Raw genomic sequence first — 25,482 nt, 5'->3', positions numbered from 1 at the left:
TGGAACCACTGTTTGAAAACAATGATTCAGGTACAACTTCTCAGTAACAAAGGTGGTTTCTTCAGAGAAAATTTAAGTGATGCAATAGAATGGAAATAGGTTTATTTACTTTTAAAGAAGAAGATAAACTAAACTTAGTGAGCTTTGCCTTATGTTGCTGAGGTGTCTCTTGCATTTCAGTTTAATAAACCTTTTGTGTATGAAGTTACAATAAAATTGTTCTTTCGTATGTGTGCCTAGACGGTATAACCTATTTATATTTGTTCTTGTGTGGTCTTTTGACATGAAGTGAACCTACCACCACAGACTGAAATCAGTTTGTGAAGCATTTTCTGAAATGTTAGAAAGCTCTAGTGCTGTCAGGCATATAGGCTGGTTTTGTAGAGACAAAAACAATCACCCTAGCTGGTGTAGCTGTTAAAAAAAAAAAAAAAAAACCAAAAAAAAACCCCCAAAACGTTTCCTACTGCAATAAAAAATACTTTACAAGTGCTTTGTAGATATTAGAAGGAGCATACAAGCCAGTGGGTAGGTTGCCCTTAGTTTTCCCGCTCTCCGTTTCTGGATGTCTTGACAAGCTCTGAAGTTTGAAGGTGGCGTTTGGTCTTAGGTCAAAATTATTTAGGATAATAGAATGTCATATGTGGGGAACATGGTAAATGACAATGTCTTTCATAAATTCAAAATAGAAACACCAGCAAGTATCCTAAATGTATGTGTACTTTTACTGAATTTAAAGACCAGTTGTCATATAATTATCTGGAGTGTCAAAGTTTAGTGGCAGACCTTCTTACGACTTATCACAATCACCCTTATCTGTTAGGTTCCTCAAGCTGCTAAGCCCTGAGGTCTCTGCCAGAAATGCAGCTAGTCTTGTTTTTTTCCTTATGCCTCATAATGTTTGGGTTGTTTTGTTGTTTTTTTTCCCCCAAATTGTTGTTTTTTTCTTATGCTGTCTTGGTTGCTCCTTGCAGGGTGTGTTTCATCTGGAGTGCTCTGCTGTCCCCATAAGTTTTTCAGACCTGTAGAGTACAGCTGCTTACCCGTATCAACTATTCTGGATCCTTTTTAATTCCATGACTGCTGGCAGTCAAACTCTTTGAGCTTTACATCCTCTTCACCATCCTCAACAGGCCAACATTTTTATGTCTCAGTTGTACTCAGTCATCACCATAGTTTTGCAGCTTCACTTACAAGTCTTCACATTTTTTCTTAATTTCTGTTATGCTGTTACAGCTTAAAGTTACATTCTCCCTCATCTTTTCACTTGTTCCAATCAAAGGTTATACCTCAAGTAACAATATGGAATGTAGATTTCAGAAAGTGATTTCCAAAATTAACCCTTTCATTGCAAGGATTATAGTAGTAGGCTTCCAAGCATGACCCAATGAAGTGTCATGTTTAGAATTAGTTGCTTCAGAGATGGTTTATGTCTGGTAAGTCACTTTACTTGCATGAGAATGAAAATTGTGCAAGTTTTGTTTGCTGCTAAGTGCTTACAGGAGTTAGCAGAGCTCTATAAACTGTTGGAAGTGTTTTTGCAGGTAGCCTTTCATGGCTAACTGTAATGTACTGAATGAATCTCATGTTTGGGGGCATTAGTTTCTATCAGTTTAGACACCTTTTCCAGTCACAGTGCAGGTCTCCAGCCCATCATTGCTTTGCCACTGCTACAGGGCCTTGTGCACCCCAGAGCCTCAAAAACGGGGATTTCTAAGCATAGGAGGAGTTAGTGGCAGCTTTGCTAAGTGGTCTCCGTTTTGAGCTTTTCTTTTAATGTGAGTTGTGTACCAGACAGAGGGAGGCCGGTGGCATCTTCTTTCAAATGTAGGGGGTTTTCGTTGCTGAAATTAGATGGTATCAGATACTGATGGCTCTGAAGAATCACGTCTCGGTGTGTTAATTTTAGAGGCTTCCCATCAAAATGGGAAAATGCTTGAAAATTCAAAATGTTTGAAGCCCATTTTAGTTAAAAGAACAGAACAATTTTTGCAGAAAAAAAAAATAATCAGAAAAACAATGGTAAAGCTGTCATAAATAGGCTTTTCTGATTATCTTCACCTTTTCACATGTATTCCTTTAGTGTCTGCCTAATAGCCTTTCTTGTTTACCATTTCCTCTCCTGCCAGTCTTTCTAATCAAATATCATATAGCTTTTAGACAAGAAAGATGGCAATTGAACAAGACTTGCATCTCTTGAAGAGTATCTTAGAGACAAACTAATTCCTCACAGTTTTGAAGAGAAACCTCTATATAAAGGTTTGAATATGCTGATCAGGCAGAGTGAATTGGCATTCTATAAAGGACAATGTTTAATTATAAGCATGGGGGTATGAATACAACTTTGTGGTCACTACTGAAGCTGTTGGTACTAAAGCTGATTGGGTGACTAAAAATCTTATGTTCCACAGGCCATTTTCACTTGAAGAACACCTTTTTAAGTAGTTTAGTTGGATTGAACCATTCAGACTGTGACTTGGGTTTAGAAAAACCACACTTTTACACTGTGGAGCACACAGTTGTGTTGGCATAATTTAAGGAAGAGTATCACCTCTGAAAAATTTGATTCCTCCTCGTCACAGTAATAAGATTTTTCTGAAGTGTATTGTCAACTTAGTACACCAGAATATTTCAGAACTATGGTACAGTATTGTAACTAAAGGTTTTATTTTTGAGATAGTTACTCATGGAAAAACATTTTATTGACTTATAATGTCTCTTCTAGATGAAGAAGGAAATCAAGATGAATCACTGGAGTCAAAGGTGAGGAGATAAATTTCTAATCATTCTGATTTGCCTGTGGAGTGAGAGCAAAGGTCTGAAATTCAGAACAATAATTTGATTTTAGGTTTTAAGCTTTTCAGTAGTTCTTGCTCATTTTTTTCTCTGCATCAGAGAAATTAACACTGAGTTACAAGTTTGAAACATTTTTTTTCAAACACCTGAAAATGATACAGGCAATGAGAGCTGATAAAGGTAGCTCAGCTTACTTTTGATTCAACTGTTTAATTAATTAACCGTATCTTTTAAGAAGTTTTTGAATGGATTTTAAGCCAGTTGCTGCTTCTCAGTTTCTAATCTTCTAAATTATGTGGCTGCTTTCCTTCAGACTTTATCTGCAGAGGACCAGGTAAAGGATCATTCCACGGGAACTCGAGTGGTAGCAGGTCAGATCTTCCTTGAATCTGGGAAATCGGACTCTCAATCAGAGAATGAAGAGAGCTTTCACAGTCAAGAAGAGGAAAAAGAGAATTCACTGGAAGAGTTGAACTCTTTAGAAATGTCAAATCTGTTAAATAAGGATTTGGAAGAAGCAGAAATGCAGAGTCCAGGTAACTGCTCACAGACTTTGGAACAGGTGGCAGTGTAGATGAGTCTGAGTAATTCCAGCATGTGGGTGAATACAAACAGTAATTTTGAACATATGAAATAACAAGTGTCTTAACCTTTCTGCAATGGAATAGTAATTGCTGCCTTTTTATTGGAAATAGCATCAAAAAGTCTTGAAAGGTATTGTAATTGAAATGAGTAGTTATTTTCAGATGCAGTGAGTAGTTGATGATAACTAGATGGCACAGTTGAGTACCTTAACCTGTGCAGCAGACATTTCCTTTTTACTTGTCCATAAAAAGTAAAACTTCAATATTACTGAGAAATACAGTTATGTGGTACTAATGATACTTGTCTTCTCAACTCAATAAATGAAACTTCTCAATATTGAAATGTCAAAAGAAAGCAGGAGTTATTAAATGAGGTCTATCATGTAATAGACTAAGTGTTTTCTAAGCTGTTTCCTTTTTAGGGCAGAACTAATATCAGTTTGTGAAAACTCAGTAATAGACTTAACCATTGCTGTGATGTTGTTTGATGCTGTGTTGTACAGGGAAAAAAGTGTGTAAAACCCACTAAATATCTTTCTGGCACAAAACAATGAGCTAAGAACCATATTTAGTCAGTGCAGTCTATTTAAAAAGTAAACTCTAAGATACTTTTAATTTCATACAAAAATATATCCAGCTGACTGGCTCCTCAGGAACTATACCTATCAACATACTGCAAGTGACTTTCAAAAACCATAAGCTTATAAGTCTTGCACAGTTCTTGGAACATCTTACGAATTAAATAAGCAGTGTGAATTGAGGGATTTTTCATTTAAAAAACCAATTCTGAAAGAAAAGTGTATGTTTTCTGTTAGGAGGAGAAGAGTGCTGAAGGACAGCTTTATAAATGCTTTAACTTAGCATCTGTCTGAGGTACAGATGTTACACCTCCAGATGAGCTACTCATGACAGGATTGCATTAAGGGACATAAAAGCTTTTCTAAAAACAGTTTAGCTACTGTGTATGGTCATGACATTGCATGGAACAAAAGTATATCCCACAAATTTCCATATATGTATTATAGGAGTTATAGGAACAAAAAGTCACTAATTTTGAATTAGTGCTAGTAAAGGCTTTACCTTTCTAAGAAAGTTCTCCTGCTCTCTTCTGATGAGTGATGAGATCATATGTTAAGAAAATGCTATTTCTTTAGTTATTGCTATTTTGTATTTTAGGGTTTTATAACACTGATCATCCGTACTAACAGTTTTTGCTGAAAATTGCTCACAAGTTTTTAAAGAGTTGGCAGTTCCTGTTGCACTTATTTTCCTATTTGGAAGAATCTTAAAGTAATATTGCCAGTACTTAAAAGTAATCTATATTTGGGTTTTCTGCAGCTTAAAGTATGAAACAAGACATATGTAAATTAGGACAAATATAATGAAGTACCACGTATTTTATTCACAGATAGTAAAGAGGTAAATTGCTTCTGGAGCATTTGGTTTGACAAAAATTAATTTATCCTCTGGGTAAATTGTTTGCCTCACTTAGTATTTATCAATGTCTAAGTACATAAATAACTTTTGTGAGCATTTTAACCTGTGGTTGCACTGCTGTGTTGCTCTTGGGATTAGTCTTTGTTATTATCTGAGAACAAAAACAGCATTATGGTTGAATTTAGAATTAAAAAAATCTGAAGAGGGGAGCATTGGGGCAGAGTCATTTCATAATTTTAGTATGCAGCTACATCTCATGCAGTGCCTGTGTAAAACTGCTTTCCACACAGGAGACAAGGTACAAAATAGTACAAATAAAACCAAGAGTTCTCAAGGTGTGCTTCTGGGCATGGAGCATGTTCAAATGACAGTGGTTAAGGTGTCCCATAAGTTGTAGTTACATGAACCCTTAGCAGGGGCTTGTATATTGCTTTGTAGGTAGCAAATGTCTGAAATTATTCCAGGCTAATTGCATATTAACACATTATTTTTGAGTGCAGTTACTGAAAATAGCAGTTTCTCTCTTGTGATGTAATTAACTTGGAGTGATGTGGTGGAACTTGTGTCAAGGCATCCACTTATGAAGAGCAGTTTGAACAGGTCCAGCTATACCTGAAGACTTTCTTTTGCTTCAAAAAATCAACATGAAATATTTAAATTAGTATCATCTTTAGGCCTTTCAAATATAAACCCTTAAAAAAGAACTAATTTTCTCTGTAACTAAAAAAATACAGTTAACTTGGAAAAAAACTCTGAAATTGACATCGACAATTGCATGATTTTGCAAATGTTTTCAAATGAAGCTGAACCCAACTGTTGGATTTAGCTTAGTGAAAGAGGAAAACTTCTGTGAAAGTCTAACTGAAATAATTCCATCTTCAAAACCTAGAGAGAGAATTCTTAGTCTTCACAGAAGATTAATTTTATTTTAAAATATTGTTATACTAGAATCAGTAACATTTGAAGTTCTAGTGCACGAGAAATGATAATTTATACTGTTCAAAGCCATTTTGAGTGAAATTAAATATATTGGCAAAATGAAATTATGATTTTAAATTAAGTATTTTCAAGAGTAGAAAATTATCAAACTCGTAGTGATGAGAATCCTTTCATCTACATCATAGTGATTTCACTCAAATCTTTTCATATAGTTGTATGTTCAAATGTACTGCCTGCTGATACTCCTGTACTTTCAATATAATATTTTGTCATGTGTGGTGTTGACATTGTGTTGTGATTGTGCCTGAAAACAACATAGGAGCACTTTTCTGTTTGTAGTAAGTGGTTTAAATTTGGGAATGAAGGAGAGTAGTCTAATTGTGGGGTGTGTATTTTCAGTTTTGACAGCCATTGGAGGCACTGCAGATGGTGAACCTTGCCACTTTCCGTTCTTGTTTATGGAGAAGGAATATGCAGAGTGCACTGCCGACGGGAGGGAAGATGGCAGGCTTTGGTGTGCAACAACCTATGATTACAAGAAAGATCAAAAGTGGGGCTTCTGTGAATGTAAGCAACCTTCTGGCTTTTTCTTGTTCAGTGAATGCTTTTTTAGGCTAGTGTTTTCAGTCCTCCTAACACTCTTTATTTCAGGGTGTAGAAGTCCCTGGCCATTTCATACCACAATAAACAAGTAGTTATAAAGGCAAAGTTTTCATGATGGAAGAAGTTTTAAAAAATTACAGTTCCCAGAGCTGATTTGGAAATCTTGCAGTGAAGGCATCTATAAAACTGTTTCTGAGGCTGTAGGAGGATAGGGGTTTGATGGTGTTGCCCATTATACTTACTGATTTGTTGCACAAAGCAACCCTTCTCTAGGAAATGTCCTTCTGAAGGAGGAACCTGCACAGCTTTCTTTTGAGTGATGAATGAAAAGATTATTTCATCAGCAAACTTACACATGAGGGACATCACACAAGAAGAAATCATCTATTAATATATCAAACACATCCATTAGATAGCTTTTTGTAATCACTTTGTTTATTGGTCTTCAAAAGCATGTTTCTGGCTGTACTTACCCTTCAGAACTAATAGGAATTTTGAGAGGGTAGTCTTCAGTGGTATAATTTGAGCTCTTAATGTACACTTTTTTTTTTTAAGCTGAAGAGCAGTCTAATAAGAGAAGGCAGATGCAAGAAGCTGAGGATGTATATCAGATTGGAATGAAAATCCTTAATGAAAGCAGTAAAAAGGCTCAGAAGAAAGTGTAAGTATACCTCATCCACCCCCACAGGAGAAGGATGATATGGCTGGTCACTTTTGCTTAACTCAAAAAGAACTTGAATGAGCAGTCCTGAGGTTTTGAGCTTTATTGGACTCAACATCAAACTATGCAGTAATAGAAGATAAATAGTAAATGCAAGGTATTTTGAAAAAAAAAAAAAGCCTGCATTCCTTTGAATGCAGTAAAAATTGTGTATAATTAATGTCTGAAGAGTGGGTGTCATCAAAACATTGACTTAGTGCAAGGTGATGCTGCAGTTCTCTAGCCCCAGTTTATATGTGGCAACTAGCCAGGAAAAAAACTGAGATTTTGATATAAGAAATTGCCCTTTTTCACGTGTTTCTTACAGTCTGGTTCTCATTCTGCTTCAAAGATGAAGTAGGAAAAATTGACATTTCTTGTCCTGCTATTTTTTCTCCTGTTTTCTGATGGTTTTGGTCACCATAAAAATAGTATTAATCTTCAGATCAACAAATCATTAAAATTCTAAAAATTAATGTTGTTTGAAAAAAGAGGGTAATGCTTGTAGACAGATAAAAAATAAAAAAATTAGAAATTAGTGTTCTGTTCATTCTGCTTTCTCTCCTGAAGGCATCCAATTACTGATTAAATAGCTGTGGACTTACCACTGTAATTTAGAATTGTTATGTTAATTTAGATCTTCCTCCTATTCATGTTGACAACTTCCTCAAGTGGTGGGAAGTGGTGACTTCTGCTGATTAATATGTGACAACTAATAACTATTTTAGATTCATTTGTGGAAATAAGAGAGTGTATTTCTACTTTGTGTCAGGGAAAGTGAGGCACATCTGAAGTTGTCTGCACCTTGGCAAAGGCAAGAGAGGCAATATCTGTTGGATTCTGAGTAGTATTTTTTAGTATAAAATAGTGTAAGAATTCTGAAACAACATTACGTGTTAGTTCTTTTGTACACCCTTACACTTTCTTAGAAGATGTCTGTGAGGATCCAGGTATGTCTCAGTCTGTCCTGAAGAACAAGAACGAGCCTGAGAATAGAAAGGAGTAGAGGCAAACAAAAATCTGGGAGTGCTCTCAAAGGTCCCTGAGGCGAAGCTGAAGCAGGCTTGCTGATACTCTGTAACCATGTGTAACGTTAGGAGGTTTTAATTGCTGTGAAACCAGCTGCTGTGGAATTACTGTGAAGGGCTCCCAGTTCTGAGACTGAAATAGAAAGAGGAGTTTCCAGAGATCCCCCTGTTTGTTAGTATGACTTTTCAGCACAAAATTGGTCACGTATGTAGTTGTCTTGGGCCCAAGGCTTGGTGTTTTCACTGGAGTGGTTTTGTGCTCAGATTGTAGAGACTACATAGCCTTTTTCAGGCTGCTTCTCTTTACTGCGATATGCAAGGCTGTTGTGGGAGTGGTTCTACTGGACACCTAGTACAGAACCAAAAATTGTTGCTACAAAAATATGATCATTTGACCTTACATTCGCAAGGCTGTTGTGGGAGTGGTTCTACAGAACCAAAAATTGTTGCTACAAAAATATGATCATTTGACCTTACATTTCTGTATGTCTTAGAGGGGAGGAAATGCATACTGCTTTGCTTATGGAGTAGAGCAAACATTAAAATTCAGCTTGTCCATTAACTAAATACATGTGTTGTTTCTTATGTTGATGATTTGTAGCTAGAACAAATTACTGTAGGCAGATGCATTTTTAGAAAAAGGCTAAAACAGAGAAACAAAACTCCTCTCCAGAATCTTCAGGTTTATGCTTGGAATTTGCTACATTGCTTCAAGTTGACAAAGAAATTGTTTTCTCTTAAGAGCGTATCAGTATCTTCTGAAAGCAGCTGACATGAATCATACCAAGGCCATGGAGAAAGTGTCTTATGCTTTGTTGTTTGGGGATTACCTGAAGCAGAACATCCAGTCATCAAAAGAACTATTTGAAAAACTGACAGAAGAAGGTTCTCCTAAAGGACAAATGGTATGTATATCCTTAGATGTTACACATACTTCTATAGGTTTATAAATGAAATAAAATAAATATAACCTATAAATATAGGTTTTTAGATTGTACTTCCTCTAGGGTGCTTTTATAGATGCCACCTGTACCCTCAAAGTAAACACAAACACATCTTCTGTTTTAATTTTAAGATGTTTAACTACCAGTAATATAGGATGGTGGTGGTTTTTTAATTTTTTTCCCTGTTATATGACTGACAACATTGGATGTATATTAACATGTATTTAGTGGATTGGGACTTGCTTTGTCCCTGTGCCTTTGAACACAGAATTATTCATACTTACTATTACAAAATGTCATAAAATATGGGTGTTACTGATTTTAATGTCTCAGTATCTACATATACTTATTGTTTAGTTATTGCTTGTTTTGGAAGTGTCAGCTTCTTACTGGGCTGTTAACTTTCTCTTTGCTTTGGCTGCCAAACTTCCAGCTGTTCCCTGTTTAATGTGGAGTACCCATTAACCATAGAAAGCAGGAACATGTTTTCTCTAGAGACTTTATCTCTCAGTGATGACCTTGACTTTTATTGATCTAAAATTCAATACTGTCTGCATGAGAATTTTTGTGTATGCTTTCAGATTGCCTAGAATAGTCTTAGAACACTGTGAAATACAGGCATCTTTACATATACACTATCTCCTGTGCTACTAGTTTGTATTCTGAGCTACCAGCTGTAACAGGTGTGATAGGTAGAGAATAACTATGTAAATCTTAAGAACAAAAATAACTTCTGAAAGAACCTCAGATAAATAGCTCAGAGTATTCTGATTGTTTATATTTATAGTGACAGTTGCAAGTAACTGGTGGCGGAACAGATGCAAAACTATGAATTCATAGGATCTGTGAATCAGCCAGTACCAATCTTCTATGCAATGCTATGGTTCACTGATGTTTACACTGGTGTCTGAGGCAAACTGGGTACATGGATAACCTCACAGATACTGCTTAGTTTCACTTGAGGGTCTTTAAACTGGGATACTTTCACTATTTAGTACCTTTGGATCTACATTTGACATTTAGGGAAGTAGTAGTTTGCTTTTGATTCATTAATCTGAATTCTGGTGAAACACGAATTTATGTTAGCATCCTAAGCAACTGAATGATTTTGAAACTTAATACTGTGAAAGGGGCAGGGAAGAGCACAGATACAGGCAGCACCAAACTGAAAGTAAAGTTTGACGTAGTCTTTGCAGCTTTGAATCTTTATGCCTATGTATTCCAGGAGAACTGATCCATGGTTTTTTTAAAAGGTGTGTTTTTATTTCTAGGCACTTGGATTTCTATATGCATCTGGCCTAGGAGTCAATTCTAGTCAAGCTAAGGTAATTTAGAAATTTTAAGTGTGTGGTCTTGTGTTTTCTCATGGGGACCAATGTTAAATAACCAGTTGTTTTTGTTTTAAGGCCCTGGTGTATTACACTTTTGGAGCTCTAGGAGGAAATCTGATTGCTCATATGATCTTGGTAAGTAAGATGGTTAATAACTTTAAACATGCAAGAGTGTTTTTGTACTCCTGCATTTTCAGATACCTGAAATACGTATTCCTGAATACCCCGTCCAAATACTACATCATTTTGCATGCATTGGGTGGGCAGTAATATCTTCTCCATTATTCATTTTAAATTCAAGGATGAGTCTGCTCATTTTAAGCTATATGCTGCTATGAATTTAGATGGACCATGTTTAAATCTCTTGACTTAAATCAGAATTTAATATCTGACCTATACTGGACATGTTTAACCTTTAATAGTGTCAGTCATTTGTTTTTCATGTAGCTACACTGCACTCGTGGCTTTTGTCCAGCCTATTGTCTCGTCAAATCTTGATCAAATAATGTGAAAGAAGTTTGTAACATTGCAAGCAGTATGTTCTCAAGTAACTGGTAGTCCCATATTTGTCACTTCCTTTCTAGGGTTACCGGTACTGGGCTGGGATAGGAGTCCTTCAGAGCTGTGAATCTGCTCTCACTCACTACCGACTTGTAGCTAATCACGGTAAAAACTTTTTACTAGGGTAACAGTCTTGATTTTCTGTGTACTTCTTCATCATTCAACTAGAAGATACTAAAGTACTTCTCTAACACTAATAGTATAAATAGAGAATTTCTGCTATTAAACAAGTTATGGCTCTGCATTATGATATGCTATTTGTATCTCTATTGAAATGTCTTGGAGGGTATCAAAGTAATTAATTCTCTCTTGAGTAAAAGCTTGAAGCTCTCTAGACATCTGATTTTACTAAGTTATGGTGTAACTTTTGTATTGAAAAAACCTGAACATTTCTCATCTGTTTTCCAGTTGCTAGTGACATTTCCTTGACTGGTGGCACAGTGGTTCAACGAATTCGCTTAGCAGATGAAGTAGAAAATCCAGGAATGGCAAGTGGGATGCTAGAAGAAGACTTGATCCAGTATTACCAGTTTTTAGCAGAGAAGGGAGATGTACAAGCACAGGTAAGATTCAGTTCACCTGATGACATTCAGACATTTTCAATAATTATAGGAACGGCTTTATGAAATATGGAAAGACATTAGAGCTTGAGTGTTCTTTTCATCTGGAATCAACCTGTTTCCTATTTCCCCTTAGTTTTTATGTGAAGAGGCTTATATTTTAGTGTGTTTAAGGTAGAATTTGGACATAAAATGCAAATTTTTTTGAAACCAACTTTAGCATCTCATGAATGACATCTTGGCTTTCACTAGAAAGCAGCCAGACTATTTCAAGGATAACTTCAGATGTTGTGCAGGAAGGCTAGATAAAAATACTGGCCTTGATAAGGGATTTCAATTTCTCACTGCTCCTGCTCTTGCGTGACTTCTGCATGCTTCAGACTGGACCTCTTCTACACACAGTCCAGGAGGGGAGGATGCTAACAGAGGCAAATTGTCCCAAGCCACCTTGGTCATGTATCACTTAAGACTTAGGTAGGCAGGATTCAAATGAACAGTTGTTACGTTACATCTAGGACAGTATGTTGCTTCTATCTAGGATAAATTTCCATTTAGGCCAGTGCAGAAAAGTAGGACTGTGCTGTAGTTGTTTAATCAAATCTCTGCCTTCAAACTTTGTGACATCTCTAATTCTGATATTGTCAGCTCACCTGTGTCTGTATTGCTAGAAAAAGGAACTCCCAAGGGAAAAGTGACTTACTTGCGATGTAAATTTTTTTTATAGGTTGGCCTTGGACAGTTGCACTTGCATGGGGGAAGAGGAGTAGAGCAAAATCATCAGGTACCTTTTCTTTATGTCTCTGATGCATATTACACTAGGCAGAGGGGGAGAAAGTATAACTGAGAAAGTGTGCAAAAGTGTGTGGGTACCACTGTATGGTATGTAACAATTTCAATAGCCTTATTCAATAAAACTTAATGTGACTAGAAGATGGAACTGATTTTTTTACCTAACTAGTTTAAGATTAACCATCTTAAAAATGAGATTGTCAAAAATAAAAACTTCTTATCAAGTAGTACAGGAGTTGGCTGAGCTTTTGTAAATGTGGTACAATCTCAGTGATGTAGTGAGCATGCATTAGTGATGATAGTGTCGTTTGTGGTTTGCAAGAATATTTTGCTTCTGTAGACAAAACACTGCAACTTTAAATGCTAAAAATATTAAGTGTACATAGAAAATAGAACTTTTGCAGGTGTAAGCCAAGCTAGCTACCTTGCTTATGGAAGTTAAAATAGCTAACCTCGTCTTGAAGTATGTATTGAAAAACTGGAGAGCTAAGGGTGTGCAATCCTGAGAATTATTTAATACAGTAGTTATTTAACAGAAATTATTTGTCATCATATTTAAAGTACCTCAAAATGACTACTTCAAGAGGGTTCAGAGATGATAGTGAGTGATCAGGAGGAGTACAACCAATTTCAGTGTAAAAGTAGAATAGGAGTTGGCAAATCTTGCCTATTCTGAGTAGGGTTTGATGGTACAATAAGAAAGTAAGATTTACCTGTGCACAGTAACAGTTGTACTTTGGTTTTTCCCCTTCTGGTTTTTGGAATACACTAGTTAGAGGGATTGCTGCTTAATATTGCAATTAGATAAGTGAAGAACCCTGTCACATATATTAAATTAGGTGGGATTGGTAATTTTTATTCCCAGAAGAACCTGGAAACTTGGCAAACAAATCTATCTGCCTCTACTCCATTTGCCAGAAAAGTTGCTCAAATCATAGTGATGGTGATTAAAACACTTGTTTTCTTTTCTACAGCGAGCATTTGAATACTTCAATCAAGCAGCTAATGCTGGCAATTCCCACGCTATGGCTTTTCTAGGAAAGGTAAGATATAGACACTCTCAAAAGTAAGAAAACTGCTTTGCAATGAAAAATAGCAAATGTTTTGCTATGGCTTTTCTAGGAAAGGTAATATATAGACACTCACTCTCAAAAGTAAGAAAACTGCTTTGCAATGAAAAATAGCAAATGTTTCCTTTCTGATATCAGGCAATCTAAAACTTGAATTCTGGAATCTAAGTATCACAGTTTAGCTCCTGTTTTGAATTTTTCTGCAAGATTTGAATGATGTAGTCTGCTATGTCTTGTCTAAGTTTTCCTTTAGGAATTTTTTGAGTTTTTTTAAACAGTGCTTGAACTAGGGTTTTGGGGTTTTTTAAATCAAATCATTAAATATTTGAATGTCCTTTTTCTGTGGTAGAATTCAGAACTCTAAGTAGGCAACTATTCTCTTCTACACAATGTATGGGGAAAAAAAACTAGGCTTCTCAAAACTTCGCCCACAGGAAATACTAAGTTGGGAAAGGAAATGGGAAGGAAATTCTTCCCATTTCATTCTGTGTAGAGAATTGATGCATCTGAGTTACAATTGCCAATAGGTCTGTACTTCCTTCGCACTAAAGCTTGAATGCATCTGCAGGGTGTTTCAGTTACGTGATGGAGTGAAAACAGTGGTCAGCAAGGGAAGAATGTCTGATATCAGCTATCTAGATTGCTGTACAGCCTTCGGCATGGTCCCTACAACATCCTTGTCTTCCAATTGGAAAGACATGGGTTGGAAGGGTGGAATAGCTGAGGGATGAGGAATTGGCTGGATGGATATAGCCAGAGAGTTGTGATTAATGGCTCCATGTCCAGGTGGAGGCCAGTGACAAGGAGGTTCCCTCAGGGCTCTGTCTTGGGACCGGTGCTCTCTGTTATCTTTACCAGTGGCACACACAGTGAGATCGAGCACAGCCTCAGCTGTTTGCAGATGACACCAAGCTGAGCAGTGCAGTGACACAACAGAAGGATGTGAGGCCACCCAAAGGGACCTGGACAAACCTGAGATGTGGGTCCATGAGAACCTCATGAAGCTCAGTAAGTGCAAATGAGAGGGCTGCACCTGTACAAATATGGGTGCAGACTGGGAGATGAACTCATTGAGAGCAGCCTTATGAAGAAGGACTTGCGGGATCTCATGGGTGAAAAGCTGGACATGACCCAGCAGTGTGCACTTGCAGCCCAAAAGGCAGCAGCATCCTGGCCTGCATCAAAAGAGGAGTGGCCAACAGGTTAAAGGAGGCAATTCTACCCCTCTACTCTGCCCTCGTGAGACCCCACCTGCAGCACTTGTCCAGGTGTGCAGTCCTCAGCACAGGAAAGACATGGACCTCTTGGAGTGAACACAGAGGATCAAGATGATCAGAGGGATGGAACACTTTTCCACTGCAGACAGGCTGAGACAGCTGGGGGTTTTCAGCCTGGAGAACAGAAGGCTCCAGGGAGACCTCACTGCAACCTTCCAATACCTAAAGGGATCTTATAAAAAAGAGGGAGAGCAACAGTTTGCACAACAGGTAGTGACAGGACAAGGGGGAATAGTTTTAAACTAAATGAGGAGAGATTTAGGTTAAATGTTAGGCCAAAGTTCTTTATTAGGAGGGTAGTGGGGCACTGGAACAGGTTGCCCAGAGAAGTTGTGGGTGTCCCATCCCTGGAAGTGTTCAAGGCCAGGCTGGTTTGCGCCCTCAGCAACCTCATCTACTGGCTAGCATCTCTGCCCATGGCTTGGTAGTTGGATCTAGATGATCTTTAACCCAATCTGATTTTTAATTTAAAACATGATTTGCAGGCTACTGGCAGTGATTATAATGCATTACTGCTTAGAAAAGGTATTTAGGTCACTTGTCTGAGATCTGGGTTGCAGACTACTTTCAGCCTGTGAGTAGCTAAATCCTTATTACTCCATCTGAGTACCTTCTAAGGTTAGCCTACAATAAGCACCAGCTCTAGGTCATCTTTTTCAGGCCGTCATTGTAGTAGAGAATTCAAAATTAATGTCCTTAAAGCCTAAAAAAAAAGCATAATATGCTGTTCAAGGTACCTGACAGAAGAAATTGTAGTTCCTGCTTTCTTTATTGGTTGTTTTGTCGCTAATTACTCTTGAAGTGAACTGTGTTTAGTAACGAATTTTTGCTTTGTTTTTGCAAAGTATTTTGACTGCTAATACAGTTTGATTTCCACTGGTCTCAAGAATTTTGCCTGATTGCATGTTTTTCACTGCACATTGGTAGAAATTAAAAATGAAGGGTATTGTCCTGAAAAAAAATTAATTTTTTGGGCAGTAAAATGGTTTCATTTTCCATTAGAAAGTTAAACCCTCTGAGCTTTACAGCAGAGATGTATTTTCTGCTTCTGGACAAGTTTTAATGATTATTCAGTAATGAAATAGTCAGAATAATCTAAGTACAGTAATTCCCTCTCAATAAGTGAATCTGCTTCATGGTCTTCATGCTAAACTGAGTACTTTTTGGCTGTTCTTCAATAATGGCTTTCCCTTTCAGATGTATTCAGAAGGAAGTGATGTTGTACCTCAGAGCAATGAAACAGCCCTTCAGTATTTCAAGAAAGCTGCTGATATGGTATGATTACCTGTAAGGTGGAACTACAGCATGTGTACTAAATTGATAAGCTCTGAAATGCTGCAAATGCTTCATGTGCTCTTCCATGTGCAGACACCTATTCCCAGCTTTTGTCCCAGATTAATTAGGCCATAATCTTGCTTGCCTAAGATGTCAAAACCAGCTCTGGCCATGGTGCTTCATAAAGCTCTGTTCAGCATAAGGAGTCTGGCTCTCATGATAGAGTCAAACTCTATTTCATTATTATGAAATACTGTCCACCTAAATAGTCTGCAGTTCTGTGAAGTGCTAGTGTTTGTTAATTAGAAGCTGTCTTGTCACAGGAATTTACAGTGCTTCTGTTATGTGTATATATAATAGTTTTACACCTCTCATCTCATTGGATTGTTTACTCTTTGAGGATGATGTTTTTTTATCATGTCAATTCCGTGTATCTGTCTTTGATCTATCCCTTATGGTAGTGTTTGTATAGTTAAAGCATGAGTAGTCCTCCAGGAACTGTGTTTCAGCATGTGAAACACAGTAGATTAAGTTCTGAAGGAACTATTTTAAGAAACTGCCTTCATGGTTCTTATATTCCCCAATCTGAATGTGGAATAGAGATGTTCCACATCTCTGTGCCAAAGTGAGGATCTCTCAATGCACTCACTCTGTATTGACTGAAACTTCTGATGTGTCCTATTGCCTGTCCTGGCACTGAAGTAGTGCCATAGTGCTTGCTTTTGCAGCAGCAGTGGTTAGTAATGTAGCTTACAGGACAGCCACCATTTCACCCTTAACACAGGTTCTTAGAGTTGTTTTGGGAACTTCTGTAGCACCCAAAACATTTTGAAGTTGGAAAAACTAAAGATAAGTAAACTATTAATCTCCCATCTTTCTAGGGTTATGGGTTCTACCTCTTGTATGACACTGTAAAAGTGCACAGTCAACTTTGATAAATAATACTGAAAGTTTTTTCCCTGTTCATCAGCTATGTAGTTACTGAATGAAAGTTACTGTAAATGCTATTACCTCCCTAAATAAGTATTACTAGGAGCATAAAATAAATCTCTCTTGAGTACTATATGTTTTCATGATTAAACACATAGCAGATTTGAAAGATACAGGTGTAGGTTTTGCCTTTCTTTGCAGAAGTGTTTTTCTGTGTTTTCAGGGTAATCCAGTTGGACAGAGTGGATTAGGAATGGCTTACCTCTACGGAAGAGGTGTTCCAGTGGTAAGCTTTTGACAGTCGTCTTTCTAATCATAGGTGATTGTGTGACTTTTTGTTGTCAACAGATTTTTTTTTTTTTTTTCCTGGAGGGAAGTACTGTGGAAAGCTTAATTGTGAAGATTTCTGTTACACTGAAAATTCCTTAAGGAAATCTTAAAAATGAGAATGTCAAAAATAAAAACTTCTTATCAAGTAGTACTGGAGCTGACTCAAAAATGCTATGTAAAAAAGCACTTTGAGCAGCTATGAAAGAAACATCCTGATTTTGCTCTCAGAAGTTTGAAAATTTTGCTTAAACTATTAGAAATGCATAGAAGTGTGCGTTTTAACAGGAGATTTGAGCTTGTCTATAGTTTTCTTGTGAAATAAAACAAATCCTAACTGTCCCCATTTTGTGACTCCTGTGGGAGTGGAGAAACACTGAAACTTTTGATTAGTTCATTTGCTTTATTGCTTTTCCCATAGGAAGGTTTCTTGTCAAATGTTTTATATTTAGCTATGCAAACAGATACTCAAAATTTGAATTAGCCCAAAGTTGAGGAAATAAGTGTTCCAGAAACTGAACAGAGCTTCCATTCTGTTAAGTATAACTGTTCATAACAGTGCTGTATGTGGATGCCAGCTTTGAGATAGCTGCAGAGTTACAACAGGCTAAATATCATTGTAGTCTGCTTCATTTTTTTGCTTCCAGATTTTGAACAGGGCAATATTTTCACTGGAAAATCTTGCTGTAATTTTTCTGTAAAACAGATCTGTCCTTTCACATATGCACATGCATATTTTCTCTCTTAAACTTTGGTGTATTGCAAGGCTCTAATGACTGGACAAAATCTTCCTGCAGAACTATGAGCTAGCACTGAAGTATTTCCAGAAGGCTGCAGAGCAGGGATGGGTTGATGGACAGCTTCAACTAGGTTCCATGTATTACAGTAAGTGGCATCAAAACCTTTTGCAGGTCTAAGCACCTGCCCTTTCAGTCACTGCTCACTAGGTGGCATCAGAGGTGTGCATACACTGCATGTAGAATGGGCTTACTACATCGAACTTGTATTTCATTCTGTTTTCTCCTGACTTTTTCTCAAGCTTCTCTAGAGTAATTTTAAAGAGTAAGAACTGTTTTATGCAATGCTGCTTTTCAAGAGGAATGAAGAGCAATGATTTAATCTTTCTTTTAGATGGCATTGGAGTCAAGAAAGACTATAAACAAGCTTTGAAGTATTTTAACTTGGCCTCCCAGGGTGGCCACATTCTGGCTTTTTACAATCTGGCTCAGATGCATGCTACTGGCACTGGAGTGATGCGGTCCTGTCATACTGCTGTCGAGGTAAGGTCACCTGTTCATCAAGATCAGTAATACTGACTTGAAAGAGATTGGCTATAACCACATCAGCCTGTATAGGACATTTCCAGCAGTGACTGCAGAGTCAAGGCTGTCAAAAAGGGAAGTGATATACTAGCAAACTTGTTTGTATTTAATGAGAGAAATCTTTGGTTTTTTATGTCAAGTTTGTATTTCCGTTATTAACTCTGAAGAAAATCAAAAGAATGTAATGCAAAGCAAGCAACAGTAACTTATAAGTACTAAATTATTCTTTTATACTTGGATTTAAGTGTAACAAAACCAAGATACTAAATAATTCTGAGTAAGCATCTGAATCTTACAAGTTACTATCTTTACTTACTAAGAATCTTACAAGTTGCTAAGCATCTATCTGCTTAGCAACTTGTATCTTAAAGTAAGCCTGTCTTGAACAGTGGAGTTTACTTGTCATGTTTTCATGTGAAATACAAATATTTTGAACAGGCATCAAAATGTTAAAGTGTTACTTCTTGCAAGACCTAAATTTCTGAAGTTGCTGACAACCAGTGTCCTCCCCCTTCCTTTTTCCTCTGCAGTTGTTTAAAAATGTCTGTGAACGGGGGCGTTGGTCTGAAAGACTGATGACTGCCTACAACAGCTATAAAGATGGTGATTCAAATTCTGCTGTGGTTCAGTATCTTCTTCTGGCAGAACAAGGCTATGAAGTTGCACAAAGCAATGCTGCTTTCATACTTGATCAGAGTAAGAATCTGAATATATACTGAAAAGAATTTTCCTGGAGGTGTCATGTTAGAACTTTAATGAAGCTCTTGTCCTCTTTCCTGCTCTTCACATTGAAAAGCAATCCGTTTTTATTTTCACTTCTAAGGATGACTTTATAGGCTAAAAGTTAAAATAAATTTAATTTCTGACAGGGATTTTAAAATGGAATAAGTGGAGTGTCTTTAGAAAATTGCACAGTGCTAAAAATTCACTGGATTTCCAGAGCGCAATTGTAAAAGTAGGGATTGTATTAGGTTTACTTTTGACCTGTACTATGCACAGAAGTCTGTGTCCTTTGTTCTTTCTATTGTAATGCATTTTCTCAGCACCTTCTTCTTTGTGTGACTTTACTGATACTACTCTTGAAGCAGGGGTAAGGAATTGGGCAGCTGATTCTCTTAGATTTGAAAAAAAACTTGTCCCATGTGTCTTACTAGAACTAGATGGCTTGGAATTGGATTTATTAGAGTTTAAGTCATTGGGAGACAATGGAAGTACAATGGTAAATCTTTCTACAAACTGCAAAACCCAGTATTTTAAACTTTTTCGATACCAAATCTAGGTCTCACTGCCAACTTTATATCTTAGTACTGAAAGCACCTCCGGGAGGCTGATGTGCTAATCTAACATCTTCATTTCCAGTTAATGTTTTTTAAAGGTGTCTGAGTGAATCATATTTAGAAAAGGTACAGCAATGACAGTCTTGGCTGGAAGTGCATGCTTACAAAGAAGCAGCATTTTCCCTGAGTTAAAACTCTGTTTATCTTTACTCTGATGTATCTGTATCTCAACTGGAGATTGGTTTAAAAGTACTTTATATGTTTTGTACAAAATCTTTGTGTCAGCTGTGGGGCAGTATAGTTGAAACCACAGTTACACTAGAAGCTCAAGTTACAAATCCTTTGAATAGTCTGATAGCTGATGAACCTTCAAATTGTGACATGGACAACTTCTGAAGTAGCCGAAGCACTGCCACGTAAGAGACTGCAGTCTGGCTGGAGTTTAAGCCTTTGTTTTACCTGACTAGTCCTGGGTTTCAGATGGCCAAAACTATAGCAGGTTGTGCTTCTAGCTTGTATTTGTCAAAGTCCAAATTGTATAATGGTAAATCTTTCTACAAACTGCAAAACCCAGTATTTTAAACTTTTTCGATACCAAATCTAGGTCTCACTGCCAACTTTATATCTTAGTACTGAAAGCACCTCCGGGAGGCTGATGTGCTAATCTAACATCTTCATTTCCAGTTAATGTTTTTTAAAGGTGTCTGAGTGAATCATATTTAGAAAAGGTACAGTAATGACAGTCTTGGCCGGAAGTGCATGCTTGCAAAGAAGCAGCATTTTCCCTGAGTTAAAACTCTGTTTATCTTTACTCTGATGTATCTGTATCTCAACTGGAGATTGGTTTAAAAGTACTTTATATGTTTTGTACAAAATCTTTGTGTCAGCTGTGGGGCAGTATAGTTGAAACTACAGTTACACTAGAAGCTCAAGTTACAAATCCTTTGAATAGTCTGATAGCTGATGAACCTTCAAATTGTGACATGGACAACTTCTGAAGTAGCCGAAGCACTGCCACGTAAGAGACTGCAGTCTGGCTGGTTAAGGAGTTTAAGCCTTTGTTTTACCTGTCTAGTCCTGGGTTTCAGGTGGCCAAAACTATAGCAGGTTGTGCTTCTAGCTTGTATTTGTCAAAGTCCAAATTGTATGTTCTTAAGACTTGCATTTTCTGTCATTCCTCAAGTATGCGTCAGAATCTCCTACAGCTGGAATGGGAGAGATGCTTGGTAAGCCATAGTTCAGGGTGAAATTACATAGTTTGTTCCTACCTCTCTTATGTGGGCAGATAAATAGAAAGGCTGTATAAATGAAAGGGGTCTTTATAAGTTTCAGATGAGTTGAATCTTGTTTGTTCTATAACACAGATTCCTTCAAGTATTTAACATATTTTGGCAGACTGAATATAAGCAGGGGTTTTTTTTGTGGTCCTGTGTGCAAATACCATGGTTCTATTTAACTGGATTTTTTTCCTCTTTAGAAGAAGCTAGCATAGTAGGAGAAAATGAAACCTATCCTCGAGCTTTGCTTCACTGGAATAGAGCAGCTTCTCAAGGTATGTCTGTGCCTCACAATTCCAGTCTGTTTCTTTTAATGTTGAGGAATACATTCAGTATAGCTTTGCAGCTGCAGGGTGAGCTGCAGGTTGAGCTCTGGGTCAACTCCAGGGAGGAGCCCAAGGCAAGGAGCCATGAGCTGCCAACCTTTTCCATAACAAGAGGCCCAAGGACCTATGGCCCAGCCAGGTGACAAGACATAGCAGGAGCCAAGGACCCCAGACTTTAGTATGAACAGACTGTGAGGGTATAAAAACCCAGGGATTCTTTTGTTTGGGATTCCTCCTCAGAAAAACAAGCTCAAGCTGTTTTTTGTGTTACTGTGCCATTATTAAATTGTTTAAAAGATTCAGGTATCTGAGACTCTGCTCTTGGAAACCCAGGGTCAAACCAGTAAAGAAAGCTTATCTGACTGCGTGAGAGTGGCACAAGTAGGGAGTCAAGTGCCCATCAGCCCTTGCAGCCACGCACTGCCAAGGGGGAAGAGCTTCAGTCCCTGCAGGAACAGTCTGTAGTGGTGGGAGTGTGATGGCCACAGTGCCTCCCAAATGGTCAGACAGGAAGGTTTCCTTAACATTTAGTAGAGCCATTAATGTCCAATTTCATCTGGTTTTTTATGAAACATATAAAGAGGGAAAGTTTACCTTCTCCTCTTAACAGAATTGTATCCCAGGTAGGGTAGTTTGTGTTCTTTGGTCTGTTGTTAGCTGTAGTGTCATTACAAGTTTCATCTGTTTTTTTTATGAAACATATAAAGAGGGGAAGTTTACCTTCTCCTCTTAACAGAATTGTATCCCAGGTAGGGTGGTTTGTGTTCTTTGGTCTGTTGTTAGCTGTAGTGTCATTACAATATCTCTGCAGGTCTGAGCCATTCTGTGATTCTAAAGACTAAAAGGACTAAAATACAAATGTACTTTGTGTTTCTTTTGCTGTTCAATATGGAATTGTAGTGCAGTGTTAAACAACATTAGCAACATTTACACTGTCTTGTAGAAAAGTATATCTGCTTGGAAAAATAAATCCAAAATCCTTCAGAGTAATTTATTACTTTTCATCATTTATTAAGAAATGCAATTTCCTTTTCAAAGTAAGCAGTGATGAAGAATGCATCCTTGATGTCCAAACAACCCAAATTTAAACTCTGGTGCTTGTTTGCCTACCCTAAAATACCTCAAGATAAGTTCACTATTGGTTATCTAACTTCCAAAGGCATGCATCTACACTAATATCTGTCTGCTAGTTTTTAACTTGAGAGGAAGACTACCATGCAAATTCAGACTTTTAACACTTTTAGTTGAAAATTAAGAAATTGAGATGATGACGTGAATGATGAGACACTATTCTTCAAGTTTCTAGTGCTACTGCTTTTTGAAAAAAGTTGAATCCTTTAAAGGCTATATAGCAAATGAAAAGGTTTTCTGTAATAAGGGACTGATCATGAACATGTTACAGGTTTTCAGCTGATACCACTATATAGCAATAAAAATGTTGGCAGGATTACTAGGAAAAAGTCTTACCTGCAGATAGAAATTGGCTGTGTTTTGGTTAGCTTAACCAAATTTAAAAATTAAAAGTGGTTTATGTGAGGGGTGGTGAAAGATAAACAGTTTGTACAAACTGTGAAAAGTAATGCTAACGGTCCTACTGCATCTTCATAGGAAGCCAAAAGGGTTTCTTTGCTTAGCTATTTTATCCTTTTTTGTTGTTTTTTGATTTATAGGATACACTGTTGCAAGAATTAAGCTTGGAGATTACCATTTTTATGGGTTTGGTACTGATGTTGACTATGAAACTGCATTTATTCACTATCGACTGGCATCAGAACAGCAGCACAGTGCTCAAGCAATGTTTAATCTGGGCTACATGCATGAGAAGGGATTGGGCATCAAGCAGGTGAGTGAGCTGTACACTGAGAGTCTGCTTTGTTTGAGTACATTTGCTAATACTCAGTTAAGTTTACAACTACTGGAATTAGCATGTCTCCTAATACATTCACCAATAGGCAATGGACAAGTCTATTGACTTCACACTTAACTGTGTGAAGAATTGATGCATAGATGGGGAAGGAACATTTGCCCAAAACTGTGATTATTGGCAAAAAGAGTGCCATATGCTTCAGTAATGCTTTCAAGACTTTGAAGTGTAGTGAAATGAATGCAAATCAACTCCAGGCTCATAGTATTTTAGTACAGGATTATTCTTGTCCTCTGAAACACTGGTTAAATTGTTTCCTGTATCATGACATTTTGGAAAAAAAGGTAACAAAAGCATAACCATGACCAAATCAGCTGTGGTTTTTCAAGTTAGGCAAACTACATCACCTAAAGAAGACAGTATAGGGTCCTGGTTCTCCTAGGAAGCCTGTGTTGTGTTGTTGTCCATGATTTAATTCATATGGAATCCAGAGAAACATATCTCTGTATGTGTCAAAATAATGTAACTGGCCATTTCATACTAATTTTGAGCAGCCTACCTTAGCGTAATGAATGGATTTAATAATAACTTCATTTTCTCTATTTTCAGTGAGCTTCATCTTTTTTTTTGTCTACATATGCACCTTTTAATTATTCTGTTGGTCTATTAAAAGACCAATTTTTGCTTCTTTACAAAATACGAGAACAATGAAGAGCAAGTCATAAGTCAGTATTGTTAATTTGGCAGCATCAGGCAGTCAGCATTTGAAAAATGCTTAGTGACCTAGATGTAGAAGTGACAATATATACACAAACTGCATTTTTTCTGAAGTTTATTTTCAAATGTTACTTTAGGATGGTTTTTCCTTTGTAACCGAGCCCTCAAATTGGTTGACTTGTGAAAATAAGTCTGCAGCTAAAAGCAATAGTTCTGAAGTTAGAGATTTTCTTAAGAAAAAAAAAATTTCTTTCAGGCATGGACCTTTTTGTTTTGCTTCTGTCTTGAATACAAAACAATATAAATCAAATAATAAAAAGTTTGAAAAGGTTATTGCATCATGTTCACCATGACAAAAAAAAATTATTCCTAATGCCATCTTTTGCACAGAGTATACTCCAGCTTGAAGCAGGATGGCTACACACAGCAAGCCAAAATGAGTGCATAGAGGCTCATGATGAGCATATGTAGCCTTGCTTTATGCAGAGGAATAATACTTTCTCTCCTTCAGATCCACCACAGAATGAAATGTTAAGTTGCAAGAGAAATAGAGATAGTTTATATAGGTAGAGGAAAGGTGCACTGAGACCGTCTAAGCAAGGAAATTGCATGTATAAAACCAGTCTTAGTAATCCTGAATATGTAATGTCTTTGCTTTCTGTGTTCTAAAACATTACAGCTGTAAGATGAGAAGATGGATATTTAGGACTGATTTAGATAAGGTTAGGGACTGGGCCAGGATATTCTAAAAAAGGCTAAGACTGAGTTTTGCATGAAACAAAATATTTGGCTTTCCTTTCACAGAATTGTTGCATTTTGAGCACCTCTGAAAATGACTGATAGTCATATTTCCAGATGTAATAGGATGTCTACCACTGAAGTCTGTTCTTCCACTAGAGGCCTCTGGATGGGACATATAAACTGTAGTAGCACTGTAGTACATAACAGAATTGGGGAGTTAGTGTTTTGAAGAAAGGGACATGTGCTTTAAATCTCTCCTCACCTAGATCCATGTCATTAAAATTGTAAGCACTCCATAGCTAGGGAGAATGTTCCAATAAGGTAGCCTGCACAACTTCAATTTAGATCACTGTTCATTCTGGATAAACATGGTGTTTTCTAATGTGGGAATTTTTTTTCCCCACCAAACACCTTTTGCCTTATTCTCAGTTTAATTATTGAATAAATAGTATTTTTCTTACATACAGAATTTTATGCTACACTTCCTGTACCAGGATGGTTTTCAAACTCACCCTAGGTCAATGCCAAGTACTAAGCCTTTTCAGAAATCTCACACATAGACACTCTTGATAGATTTAATGCTGTCAATCCCTGAGGCTACATTTCAGAATGAAGATTGTTTACATAAACCGCTCAAAATTAAGAATGAGTTAATTTTATTGCACTATCATCTTAAGATTTGGTGTGGTATTTCAGTGCTACTTGTGTGTTATAGCTCAGACTCCTATGGTTTGCACTTTTCTGTCAAGTAAGAGTAAAGTAGGCATAAGCAGAACAAAGTGCTTGCTAATTAGAAATGAAAATAAG

The 25,482-nt window shown here is 37.1% G+C and overlaps 1 protein-coding gene across 1 annotated transcript in view; it reads left to right on the top strand.

The window, feature by feature from the left end:
- Positions 1–25,482, top strand: part of SEL1L (SEL1L adaptor subunit of ERAD E3 ubiquitin ligase) — a 36,342-nt gene that overhangs the window by 4,612 nt on the left and 6,248 nt on the right. The window contains exons 2-19 of the mRNA XM_039705005.1: positions 2,726–2,763; positions 3,110–3,332; positions 6,156–6,323; positions 6,915–7,020; positions 8,830–8,992; positions 10,303–10,356; positions 10,438–10,497; positions 10,947–11,028; positions 11,332–11,486; positions 12,208–12,264; positions 13,247–13,315; positions 15,817–15,894; positions 17,048–17,110; positions 17,949–18,036; positions 18,283–18,431; positions 19,004–19,169; positions 21,228–21,302; positions 23,024–23,196. Coding sequence (XP_039560939.1) covers positions 2,726–2,763; positions 3,110–3,332; positions 6,156–6,323; positions 6,915–7,020; positions 8,830–8,992; positions 10,303–10,356; positions 10,438–10,497; positions 10,947–11,028; positions 11,332–11,486; positions 12,208–12,264; positions 13,247–13,315; positions 15,817–15,894; positions 17,048–17,110; positions 17,949–18,036; positions 18,283–18,431; positions 19,004–19,169; positions 21,228–21,302; positions 23,024–23,196 — 1,967 coding nt within the window. The remainder of the gene's footprint in view (positions 1–2,725; positions 2,764–3,109; positions 3,333–6,155; positions 6,324–6,914; positions 7,021–8,829; positions 8,993–10,302; positions 10,357–10,437; positions 10,498–10,946; positions 11,029–11,331; positions 11,487–12,207; positions 12,265–13,246; positions 13,316–15,816; positions 15,895–17,047; positions 17,111–17,948; positions 18,037–18,282; positions 18,432–19,003; positions 19,170–21,227; positions 21,303–23,023; positions 23,197–25,482) is intronic.

Source organism: Passer montanus, unplaced genomic scaffold (genome assembly GCF_014805655.1).
Source record: "Passer montanus isolate IOZ18808 unplaced genomic scaffold, ASM1480565v1 scaffold18, whole genome shotgun sequence".
Taxonomy (NCBI): domain Eukaryota; kingdom Metazoa; phylum Chordata; class Aves; order Passeriformes; family Passeridae; genus Passer; species Passer montanus.
The sequence above is the reverse complement of the archived record's forward strand: the minus strand, read 5'-3'. Positions and strand labels throughout refer to the sequence as shown.